The sequence below is a fragment of the Bos grunniens genome, chromosome 20 (genome assembly GCF_055505025.1).
Source record: "Bos grunniens cultivar Pamir isolate PY7600 chromosome 20, Bosgru_T2T1.0, whole genome shotgun sequence".
NCBI lineage: Eukaryota > Metazoa > Chordata > Mammalia > Artiodactyla > Bovidae > Bos > Bos grunniens.
The window spans coordinates 66,595,217-66,608,209 of record NC_141184.1 but is presented as its reverse complement, the minus strand read 5'-3'; the positions used below and the strand labels follow the sequence as shown (position 1 = coordinate 66,608,209).

The following is a 12,993-nucleotide window of genomic DNA, read 5'->3' as shown; positions in this document are numbered from 1 at the left end:
TGGCGTCAGTTTGCTTTAAAATAAAGGCATATGCTGCCCAAACATCCTGCTAAACACAGAAGTGCAGTCCTAACTTGTGGTTATTGATGGTAAAGGTGGAACAGGTTAAAGTCTGAGTAACAATATCCAGGAGAAGCCTCAACTAACAACCAAAGACTCTTAAGTTTGAAGTAAATTTTGATATCATCCAAAGCTTGGGATGCAAAATGGCAAGGGTCAGCAGTGAAAGCATCACTTGGAACTTGTCAGAAACTTTTAGGTCTTTCTGAACTTCTGAATCAGACTTTGCATGTTGTTTAAAATCCCCTGGTGACCCTTCTGCAAGTTCGGGAACGAGCACACGGCCGTCAATTAAAGAGGAGGACCGGCAATGGTCCGGGGAAGAGAGGACCGCTTCCAGGTACACCCACTAGCTGCAGGACGGTGGTAGCTCCAAGGTGTGTCCACCAGCCCTTCATTGCCACCAAGTCATGTGTTTGCACAGGAACGGCACAGACGGAGGACAAAGGTTATGCTCTATGTACCTGGGGTCTAAAGTTAGCTGAAGTTTCAGAGTATCAAATGAGTTAATTACAAAACTCAAGTCACTTTATTCATTTTCTAAAAAACACAAAGATGAGAATAAAATAAATACACCCAACTCACTAGCCCTTGCAGGACAGGAAGAAGCCCTGGACAGACAGCCTGCAAGTGTCTTTTCTTACACTTCAGTCTGCATCTCCTCAGGCATTCCAGGGTCCCGTGTTTTGACCCCTCTTGCAGGGGAAAGGAAGTGGAAGCTAAAAAGTCACCTACAAGAGGGTTGCAGTGGCCTTACAGCTATTTGACGCTAGTGGCTTGTAAACTCTGATTTGCAACTCTCAGAAACTGATAGTATCAAATAAGCATTGTTAAAACCCTACCACCCCTGGCTAACCTTTACTGTCAATTCTTTGAAACTGCATCTTTAGGGCTGGTTATGTTCCTTCACTGTAGCTTCTGATTATCCTCAAGCACAAACCCTAAAATCCATACACAGTCTCTAAGTTCAAGTACAAAGGTTCGCTTCAGGACAAACCCCAAAGTGATGTAGTGTTTTTTAACATGTCTGTAGTGTCTACTGGGTGTCACCCCCTGGACAGGCTAGCTGGGGGGCAGCACAGTATGGGGGCCCACATGGTTAACCTTTCTACAGCCCCACTTGCTCCCTATTCTATCTGGACACCGCCCCACAGTCAACATTGAACTCTGAAGTCAGTGAGGACTTCAGCCTGTCTTCATTCTGAAGTTGTACTCTCACGTAACTGAATCCAGTTCTTCACCATTAATTCAACGGAGCTTCCAAAACATGTCAGGCATATTCTAAAAAGAAAGATAATCAAATCAAAATGTTAGTTTTGTGTTATGTTTAATTTCATGCTCCCAAAGGAATTAAGCTAGCTAGAAAGCCTTGAAGTGCATGTTTTACACTCCAGAATGGAATTGAGGTTTTCTCCTAATATAGCACAAAGGGACAATTTGTCTCATGAGTTCCCCACGCAAGCCTGATATTCTTGCTTTGTTCTCTCCCTGATGCTTAGTTTACTAATCAAAAATAACAGACCCATTACAGACTCTTTCAAAGAGAACACCAACATAGAATGCGGGGGGAAGGCACACCGTGATGGTTACCCGTGATGGCTGAGTCCACCACGGCTTACTTGTGATAACTGCATATGTTTGTTAATGTCTCCCAACCCCTGCAAACAGCACTGTTTTGTGCATCTAGAGCTGATTTTTAAAATTAATTTCAAATGTGAAAAAGAAAAAAAGGGTGCTCAGAGCAGAGGAATCCCATGGTAACTGACAGTGGTAAACTGAAATCCTTAATAAATACTACAAGGAAACCCAAGAGGGCTTAAAGCGGGTTCTAAGCGCCACTGAGGAGGCATTTTAGCATGCACCACTGGTTTTATTCCAATTGTAAGCCCAAGTTAACTCATGTCCGGGGGAGAGACTCATTTAGGCAATTTCACAACAAGACTTTAATGTGAATTTGGCGTGTGCATACCCAGCATCCCAGCTGGTTTCTAATGAAGCATCTATTCATGGCTTAAATGTTCAGCTCTGCTGGCACAGAAAATCACACTCACTGACATACGAAAAGGCTACTAATTAGTTCTCAGTAAAAAATTACTCACAACAAAATGAAATCCATTTGCAGTAAACACTTTTCTGAACAGATAAGAAACGTGAACCTTGGTAATGGCTTGTCCCTTTTCTACCCATTTCCTGGGTCTACAAGCCGGAGGTGAATGCTCCTGGACAGAAGGCAGGACACTGACCTTAGGAAGCGTCCTGGGATGGAGCAGCAGGGTCCTGGCTTTCAGGCTCTGGAGGCGGTGCTGGCACGGCTTCTTTTTTCTGGGCTGCCAGGAACTCATGAATTGCTCGTTCTATCTGTGGTCTGAAGATGTGGTTCAGTTTGGGATCCACCACCTGGGAAATAATTCTGTCCACTCCAGCTTCCAACATCCCTGACCTTGAGAAGACAAACAGATTATTGCATTATTTAGCCTGCAAGTGTCATGGGAGAGAGCAAGAAGTATCCACCTGGTCCAAGATACAGCCCCGTGAGAGAGTGCTTTCAAAGGACGGTGCACACAGGGTTCAAGCCATGATGTCTTTAGAGGGCAAGTCATTATTCCTAATTTACAATCTCAGTCACTCCCAATGCAACCTTGTACAAAAGAACCAAACAAAACTCTACCAACGACAAACAGTAACAGTATGGTTGAAAGAATCGACGCCATGGGTAGATGTGAAAACCTCAATCTAGCAAAGCCAGCATGCCTCCCACTTGACTCCACTTCCCTCAGTATCTATTCTTCTACACGTCAAAGCAAAAGTGGGCCCCAGCAGCAACCTGGCTGCTGCTGCTGCTAAGTCGCTTCAGTCATCTCCGACTCTGTGTGACCGCATAGACGGCAGCCCATCAGTCTCCCCCGTCCCTGGGATTCTCCAGGCAAGAACACTGGAGTGGGCTGCCATTTCTTTCTCCAATACATGAAAGTGAAAAGTGAAAGTGAAGTCGCTCAGTCATGTCCGACTCTTAGCGACCCCATGGACTGCAGCCTACCAGGCTCCTCCGCCCATGGGACTTTCCAGGCAAGAGTACTGGAGTGGGGTGCCATTGCCTTCTCCGAGCAACCTGGCTACCAAGCCCTAAATCTTATACAGCACAAACCAGTCAGAGCTGGGAATGCTTACAGCATCATCAGCAATTCAAAGGCCTTCAAGCTGTGCTACGTACAAGGTAACGTGGAAGCAAACAAGTGAACAGACAAGAAATAGATTGTTTCTAAGCCTCTAAGGGGCTAAAATACGGCCCCAGTGGTTTTTGAAATAGAACAAAAATTAGTCAAAATGTTTATATTCAAACATTAGGGGTGGGTAGCAAGGAAGATTATGGTCATAGGAAACAATCACATTTGAAGAGTTTGGAACCTAGTCCATGCAGGGTCAAACTGAATTGTTCTCCTCAAAGGATTAAAATATTCAAACACCATTCACAAGTGTGGTAGACAGGTTTTACTTACTTTCCTTTAGACTGGAGTTCTTAGGCCATTCAAGGTTTTGCTTGGGTAAAAATAGGTCCTGAGGTAATGGGGCAAATGGTGTGTCAGAGCACAGCCCAGGAGACGACTGAGCACACACACAGCGATGAGTGAGATGAGAAACAGGCCCTGAGCTGGTTAGGCTGAGCAGTCAATAAAGTGCTCCCTAAACCCAGTGGTGACAGACAGCTTATCAACAGGAAGCTTAGATGTAAATGGACCGCCATTAGAGTACAGGGGCACCTGCGAACAGACCCCAGTAGACAGTGTGTGCCCACGGACCATTGAGGTCAGCAGCAGCCTGTGGGTCAGCGGGGAAGCAAAGCCACCTCACCTTAGTCCAAGCCAAGGACTTGATATCAACCTCCATCACCCTGCTTCCTGGGTCAGGTTCCCAGGTGTCTTTCCAGTTCAGATCAGTCGCTCAGTCGTGTCCGACTCTTTGTGACCCCATGAATCGCAGCACGCCAGGCCTCCCTGTCCATCACCAACTCCCGGAGTTCACTCAAACTCATGTCCATTGAGTTGGTGATGCCATCCAGCCATCTCATCCTCTGTCATCCCCTTCTCCTCCTGCCCCCAATCCCTCCCAGCATCAGGGTCTTTTCAAATGAGTCAGCTCTTTGCATGAGGTGGCCAAAGTATTGAAGTTTCAGCTTCAGCATCAGTCCTTCCAATGAACACCCAGGACTGATCTCCTTTAGGATGGACTGGTTGGATCTCCTTGCAGTCCAAGGGACTCTCAAGAGTCTTCTCCAACACCACAGTTCAAAAGCATCAATTCTTTGGCGCTCAGCCTTCTTCACAGTCCAACTCTCACATCCATACATGACCACTGGAAAAACCATAGCCTTGACTAGACGAACCTTTGTTGGCAAAGTAATGTCTCTGCTTTTGAATGTGCTATCTAGGTTGGTCATAACTTTCCTTCCAAGGAGTAAGCGTCTTTTAATTTCATGGCTGCAATCACTATCTGCAGTGATTTTGGAGCCCAGAAAAATAAAGTCTGACACTGATTCCACTGTTTCCCCATCTATTTCCCATGAAGTGATGGGACCAGATGTCTTTACGGGAGGTGAAAATCTGACCACTGAAAACAAACCAAGAGTACAGCTCCCTTTCCTGGAGATTTTAAAAGTGCCAGGTGGAAGTAAGAAGTATTGTCAGGTGCCTAAAACAGAAGATGGAACAAACAACTATCATATAGGTTCCTCCAGGCTGGAGACTAGGATACGGCGTGTGGGCCTGAGCAGCGGAGCGGGGCTGGTCAGCCAGTGCTGAGGGCTGCAGTGTCGCACTGGCAGGGTTAAGGAGTGAATCCTCACTGTAAAACGTCATCAGAATTTGCCTCAAATTCAAAATGTTAGCAGGAATCACAGACAAATGTCTCAGTATGACATCCAAATTCATGTTTTCAGGTTAAATACATTCTAGATCAAACTGAAAACAGGGAATAATTACATAGATGGTAAAACTATGGAAAAAAAAAAGGCAAGGAAATAAGGACCATCCAAGTGAGGAGTATGGTCAACTTCTGAGAGGAGGACGGGTACCGGGAAAGGTGGGAGGCAGGGCTGGGTTGGGTAGGGTGTGGGGTTTGCAGGGTGCTGGTAATATTCTATTTCTCAACCTGGGTGGGACTACAGGGATGTTCTAATTATTTGTTATACTGCATTTCTGTTGTAAGCACTTTTCTGTGTTACATTTCACATGAAAGGTGTATGAAGAGAAGTGCCACATGCATACCTCAAGGATGATATCAACACGCATTAGAAATTAACAGTAATGCTGACAGTCTTCATGCCATTATTGGCACCTTTTCAAATATTTAAATTATTTTGTGCTTTATTTTCTTAATATGGTTGCCAATCTTTTAGAAGGTAGGGTTAAAAAAGTTTCATCTGATTTGTTACTTAAGCTGTCAAATAGTTTCTTTTTAAGGACTAGCAATAACTCATATGCAGAGTACGTCATGAGAAATGCTGGGCTAGATGAAGCACAAGCTGGAATCAAGATTGCTGGGAGAAATATCACTAACTTCAGATATATAGGTGACACTACACTTACAGCAGAAAGTGAAGAAGAACTAAAGAGCCTCTTGATGAAAGTGAAAGAGGAGAGTGAAAAAGTTGGCTTAAAGCTCAGCATTCAGAAAACAAAGATCATGGCATCTGGTTCCATCACTTCGTGGCAAATGGATGGGCAAACAATGGAAACAGTGAAAAACTTTATTTTGGGGGCCTCCAAAATCACTGCAGATGGTGACTGCAGCCATGAAATTAAAAGACGCTTACTCCTTGGAAGAAAAGTTATGACTAACCTAGACAGTGTATTAAAAAGCAGAGACATTACTTTGCCAACAAAGGTCCATCTAGTCAAGGCTATGGTTTTTCCAGTAGTCATGTATGGATGTGAGAGTTGGACTATAAAGAAAGCTGAGGGCCGAAGAACTGATGTTTTTGAATTGTGGTGTTGGAGAAGACTCTTGAGAGTCCCTTGGACTGCAAGGAGATTCAACCAGTCCATCCTAAAGGAAATCAGTCCTGAATATTCATTGGAAGGACTGATGCTGAAGCAAAAACTTCAATACTTTGGCCACCTGATGTGAATAACTGAATCATTTGAAAAGAATCTGATGCTGGGAAAGACTGAAGGCGGGAGGAGAAGGGGATGACAGAGGATGAGATGGCTGGATGGCATCACCGACTCAATGGACATGAGTTTGAGTAAACTCTGTGAGTTGATATGGACAGGGAGGCCTGGCATGCTGCAGTCCATGGGGTTGCAAAGAGTTGGACACGACTGAGCGACTGAACTGAGATTGAGCAATAACTCATATAAGGACCAGTGCCAGATGTGAAACAACTGTTCTGTGAGTAGCAGCCACTGTCCCCTTCTTTTTGAAGGACTCCTGTGCCAGTCTGCTCACCAGAGGAACAAGGCCATGGGGTAATGAATCCAGAATGACAAGGTACTGGGCATCTTCTGGAATCATGCTTCTTCCCTAACTTTGAGAGCTTTTATAAATTTTACATTTAGAAAGATTCAGATTTCATCAGCCATATTTAAAGTGCCAGCATGTTAATAAACATTCTTTTCTACTTTACAAAACTTTCTATTTTGAAATTATATATTCATAGAAAGTTGCAAAGAAATACATAGGGAGGTTCATGCTCTCTTTACCCAGATACCTCTAAACCTTGTACTGTGCACAACCGCAGTACAATATTGAAGCCAGGAACATAAGAGGGAAGGTTCTGTAACCATATGTGGTGATGGATGTTAACTAGTTATTATGGTGATCATTTCAAAATATACATGAATTGAATGCTTGAAACTAATTACAACTGAAACCAATAAGCTGTATGTCAACAATACCTCCGAAAAGGCAGGGGGTGGGCAAAACCCCCCAGAAAACCAGCATGGGTACTCGACCTCATTTACATCCCAGTTATAGCTGCATTTGTGTGTCTGCATACGCGGCTCTGTGCAATTTTATCGTAAGAAACCTCATGAACCACAATTACTCACTTGTATCCCACCCTCTTTCAGCTACCCTTTCCTAGTCACACTCACATCCCTCCAACCCTAAGCCCTAGCAATCACTCATCTATTTTCCATCTCTATAATTACATGTCAGTTCACAAATGTTATGGAAGTGGAATCATGCACCATGTATCTTTTTGATACTGGTTTTTTTCACTTGCCACAATTCCCCACCATTTCTCTTTTTAAAGAGGAAAGCATCACAAGCTTTTAGATATTCCAGGAGAGTGAGAGGATCAAGAAAACCTGAACATAAGCACTGGTATTAAGAACAAAAAAGAAAAAGCTTATCTCAGGACACCAGATTTCATGAGCCACCTCCACTTTTGTGCCCAGTGACACGCAGAAGTCACTTGGATGTGCAATCAATAGCACCTCATTAACTGAGGTCCAGTTTGCTATTATGAAAAATACACTTTAATAAAACCTCATGCCTTCTTGAACACTACCACTGCACTTTAGAGGGGTCATGTGGATTCAGAAAGTCTGTGTAACTCACACCGGCTTGTGAGAAGATCCAGCTGCTCTTGCCCAAGGCTCACTGATATATCGGTATGAGCTTCAGTGTATGTTCATGCTACACTGAAAACTTCAAAGACCCTGAAATATGTCTTACAATTTGGAATACCTTTCCTGGTAGAGACGTGCACAGGAGGCCTCTGTAGGTGTCAAGAATTTTAACTGAGTTCTTTGCTTACTTGAACTTAACTGGGGGGTGGGGGTGGGGGTCTGCTGCAACTTGTATGTCATATTTGCTAGAAGGTACCATGCACTTGGGGCTTCCCAGGTGGCTCAGTGGTAAAGAATTTGCCTGCCAATGCAAGAGCCACAGGAGACACAAGTTCAACCCCTGGGTTGGGAAGACCTCCCAGAGGAGGAAATGGCAACCTACTCCAGTATTCCTGCTAGGATAATCCCGTGGACAGAGGAGCTTGGTGGGCTGCAGACCATGCACTTGACCAAACAGGGCCTTTCACTGGCCTTTGGAGTCACACTTGTGGTTACTGCCTTTTCACTTTCAATTCTGCTTACTTACTGAACCACACTCTGCCTCAGACCATTTCGCAACTGGTTTTTGTTCATCGTGGGATTCCATTCCTGCTTGTCCAGATGTGTTGACACAAAATTATCCACTTTTTGCCTCAGGTTTTGGTAAGCTGGCTAAAATATTAAAAAAAAAAGGGGGGGGTCAAGGTCAGAAGTTACACACATCAAACTTTTATAAATTTGCCATTCAGATCACAGATTTTCATAGGAATACAGAATTTCAAGTCCTTAATTACACTCCTAGCATGTCTATGAAGGCCACCATACAGCACAGCAGAGCGTGGACTGATGACCAACACGTGTGCCCACTTTAGGGCATGCATGTGTGAGTGCTAAGCTACTTCTGCTGCTCCTGCTGCTAAGTCGCTTCAGTCGTGTCTGACTCTGTGCGACCCCATAGACGGCAGCCCACCAGGCTCCCCCGTCCCTCGGATTCTCCAGGCAAGAACACTGGAGTGGGTTGCCATTTCCTTCTCCAGTGCACGAAAGTGAAAAGTGAAAGTGAAGTCGCTCAGTCGTATCCGACTCTTAGCGACCCCATGGACTGCAGCCCACCAGGCTCCTCTGTCCATGGGATTTGCCAGGCAAGAGTACTGGAGTGGGCTGCCATTGCCTTCTCCTAAGCCACTTCAGTTGTGTCCAACTCTTTGCAACCCTGTGGAGTGCAGCCCGCCAGGCTCTTCTGTCCATGGGATTCTCCAGGCAAGAATAGTGGAGTGGGTTGCCATGCCCTCCTCCAGGGGATCTTCCAGACCCAGGGATCAAACCCATGTCTCTTACGTCTCCTGCATTGGCAGGCAGGTTCTTTACCACTAGCACCACCTGGCAGGTAGGTCTGAGGCCAGAGGCTCTACTGCACCGATTACTTTTCAGATAACTCTATGAGGGTGGTCCTATTAGCTCTCTTCTGCATTCATGTTCAAGGATTTAGGTTTAGAAAAAGTAAACAACTTGCCTACAAGGCTAAAATGTGGCAAAGTCAAGGTCAGACCCAGGCCATTTCCAAAACAAAGGAACTGAGTTCTAGCCTGGCTCTACTGCTTACTAGCTCTCTGACTTTCAACAAGGCAACCAACCTGAGTCTCAGTTATTTCCATCTGTAAAACAAATACTGCCCCACTTACCTCATAGGGTATTCTCAGCAACAAGCAAAGCCTCTGTGTAAAATGAAGCCACCCAGCCCTCACAAACACAGATTGAAGTCAAAGTCTATGGAACACTGGGAGGCTGACAGGAAGCAAAACCTAAGTCCCCAGAGGAGCCTGACTGGCAGCACTGCTCTCTAAAGCCAACTAGTATGAGGAGAACAAAATCAGAAAGGAACTGGATGAACACAAGGGATGCATGTGAACACAATGTGCATTCTGAGCCTCCAAGACCTTCTGGCACCATCAGCTGCTGTTGTCCAAACCAGGTGTAACAGTGTGCATCGCCGTTTCACACTTCACGCCTCTCTCCTCCCACTGTGGCCAGGGACCACTTCCCTGCCCCTTGAGGTTGCATTTAGCAGTGTGATTTTATTTGGCCAATGAAGCGTCTGGTAGCTCAGCTGGTAAAGAATCTGCCTGCAACGCAGGAGACCCTGGTTTGATTCCTGGGTTGGGAAGACCCCCTGGAGAAGGGAAAGGCTACCTACTCCAGTATTCTGGCCTGGAAAATTCCATGGACTGTATAGTTGGACATGGCTGAGTGACTTTCACTTTGATAATACTGTGTCGCTGACAAGAAGTCCTAACGTGGCTGTGGCATCTGGCATGGGTCTGGTGCTCTGGTGACCTCCTATGAGGGTCTATTCTTTGCAACCTCTGTCCCTTGGGCCTGGGATGCAGGAAAACTACACATGCAGAGATCTTCTCCCAACCACAGCTTGGACCTAAGCCCAGGTTGCCTATAGCTGAGCCACCAAGTCTATCCAGATCAGCTGAACTTTAGCTGACTTGCAGTCCCATCAGCATGCAAACAAACGCTTATTATAAGCCACTGAGATCTGGTTTACTATGCAGTGTTACTCTGGCAAAAGTCTGTTAACAGTCAGGTATATGACACTGACAAAGGAATCAAGAGGCCTCAGTTCTGTGAGTGGGCTCTTCCCAAAGGCCATGACTCACAAACAAAGACTCTCCACCAAACCTGAAAAGAGAAAGGCAGGGAGATGGATGAGGACTAAAATTCAAAGATACCCATGTACTATCCACCTAGCAAGCCCTTCTTCCTGGTAATTACCTTCCCTTCTTCACAAGGATAGGGCAGTGGGTGCTACATTCTCCTGGCCACAGGGGTGGCTGCCTGACCCACGTTTAGACAATGTAGGTATTTCCTGGGTTTTTTTTTTTTTTTTTCCTTTAACTGGAGACATTTTGAGAGGAAGCAGCTGTAAGATGTAACCAAAAGTACTAGTAACCAAATGGATGACTCTGCTCTGCAGTGACATAGGGTTAGATAGCCCTGGTGGAGAATTCTTGGTTCCAAATGCATCCCTACCCTTCTGGCAGTTTTTTAAATTCTATCCTTCCTTGGATTCCCACGAGTCAATAGATTCTCCCCCTTTGCTCACAGGAGTTAGAGTTAGATTTGTCACTTGTAACCATCAATCCTGATACTGTATCTTTTACTATTCAAAATAATTCACCCAGTTTTAGGTAGGACTGGTTACTGAAAAGGACAAAAGACAGCTAATGTCACCAACCAAACTCTAACCTTAACAGACCCTGACAACATAGAAAAATCCCTTCAGTTCATGAAGTGAAAGATCTACAGTGCCTGTCACTAACGTTTTATTATACTACCACTTTCTCTTAACCTATCATTCTATTTATTTATATTTTGGATGCATTGCAAAGTAAATTACAAACATCAGCAGTACACATTCCCTTCCATACATCTGCAGTCTGGGGTGGAACCTAACAATATGCAAATCTAACAAGTTCTTAGGTGATGCTGATGATCCCAGGACCACACTATGAGAAACCTGGGACTAAGGCAACAAAGGATGTGCCTGGAGACACACTACCTCAAGACTAAAGCAACCTGGTGACAACCAGAAAGAACATCTAAGGGGGTGTTAAGTGGTGAAGGCTCCGCTTCCCTCTACCCCAACAGATTCTCAATACCGACTAAAACAAATGTATACTACATTGGTTAGGCCACATAAAACCTAATGAGACATAAGAAACATAGTGGAGAACTTGCGATGGGAAGCTGAGAGTACCCAGGACTGGAAAACGTGAAAGTTCTGTCAATACGTATGTTAAAAAAGAAAAATTAAGTATCCCATCTCAAGGAGAGAACTGCTCCGTGAGTTTTTTAATATTGGAGAATAACAGTATACGCTACTTACTATACATATTATCTGGTCTACACTTCAGTTTTCTACGCCAGAATATACATTTTGAGGACAGGATAGTGACATGCTTGACTCTGTGTCCAGAAACCTCACCAATAAATGTTTAATGGATAACCTATCTTTAAGGCCTAGTTCTAAGCTCACAATCTTCCTGTGAGGTAGGCAAAAGATTTCCATGTTGGGCTCAGAGAGGAGAAATCACTTCCCTAGAGGAGCCCATTCAGTAAAAGAGCCTCCTATGTCTACAACCACAGTCTTGTGAGAGAAACTTCTGAAAAGGGAGTAAAAAAAGATTTCGGCGACCACTCTTTGTCTGACACTTAACACCGGTGACTTCACTGAACCCAAATGAATCTGGGCAAGGTCAAGTGAAACAGTATTAGCCGGTTGACCTATGGCATTAGGATCTAACGGAGAATCTTTCAACCAATGATGGAATACAAAATACGGGTGCTGCTTCTACGAAAACGTACCTTAATTAACTGCATACTCAAGCCTGCAAATCACTGAGCTGGAGAAAAGGAAGAAAGGCTGATGTTTGTGCATTCAAACCATTCCTGCTTACTTACCCGGTTTTCTCCAGTGTTGTTAACATACTGAGATTTGTTACTGTTGTGCTTAAAGGAGTCTCATCTTGGGAAATACAGGGTCGAGGTTGTAAAACCCGTACTGGGTCCCCAAGTTCAGAGATGCTGTTGGGCTAAGCAGCACAGAGCAAGGATGGGGCGGGAAGCCGAACGCACGTGGACATCCCTCAGAAAGCTTCCTATACTGCCCCAAGCGGTCTCCTCGCTGCTGAGATTTGAAAAGTACCTTTTGTTTTTCTCTAGGATTTGGAAATGCGAAGCTGCAGCCATAGCAGCCTCACGCCCACCCGCCCCCCGTGAGCCCAAGCCGCCTCTGCTGACCTTGGTGTCCACGTCGGCCAGGCAGTCCCGGCGGAAGCTGTCAAACAGACCCCGGCTCTTGAGCTGCTCCACGATGAGCGCGATGAGCTGCGGGTCGCCCGGGGGCAGTGACGCCGGGTTGATGGGGCCGCCGCTCCCGCCGGCCCCGCCGCCGCCCGCCGCTGCCCCAGCCGAGGCCGGGCCCGCGCCGCCGCCGCCCACCGCGCCGGTGCCCCCGCCGCCCCCGCCGTCAGCCATGGCTACGCGCCGGGCCCGCCAAGGGGCCCGAGTAAGGCTTCCTCTCAGGAACAGAGGGCCTAGGTCGTGGAGAGGCGGCGGAGGGGCCCGAAAAGGAGAAGGCGGCGGCGGCGGGGACGTAGGAGGAAGGGGCGGCGGCGGCGTCGACAGCGGCCGCAGCAGTCTCTCAGGTAGCAGAGCTGCTGCCGGAGGCGGCGGAAACCACCCGCCGCGTCCCGGACGCTCTCCGGATGACGTCACCGCTGACCTTTGCATTGTGGGGCGGGAGGTCTTCCGGCAGGCAGCTCCCTCTCTCTTATAGGCAGAGATCTGGCGGACGGAAACTACATCTACCGGC

General features: G+C 46.1%; 1 protein-coding gene across 2 annotated transcripts; it reads right to left on the bottom strand.

Moving 5' to 3' along the window:
• Positions 1-566: 566 nt before the first annotated feature.
• Positions 567-12,934, bottom strand: BOD1 (biorientation of chromosomes in cell division 1). Of its 2 annotated transcripts, XM_086362178.1 has the most exons (4): positions 12,420-12,916; positions 8,158-8,282; positions 2,304-2,500; positions 567-1,341 (listed from the first exon to the last, which is right to left on the bottom strand). In XM_086362178.1, the coding sequence occupies exons 1-3, from the start codon at positions 12,909-12,911 to the stop codon at positions 2,305-2,307; spliced, it is 813 nt and encodes a 270-aa protein (XP_086218304.1). In that variant the 5' UTR covers positions 12,912-12,916; the 3' UTR covers positions 567-1,341; position 2,304. The 2 variants fall into 2 exon arrangements, 1 of the variants encoding a protein (XP_086218304.1); XR_015148978.1 differs by lacking the exon at positions 8,158-8,282 and having other exon boundaries at positions 12,420-12,934.
• Between the last annotated feature and the right edge of the window lie 59 nt (positions 12,935-12,993).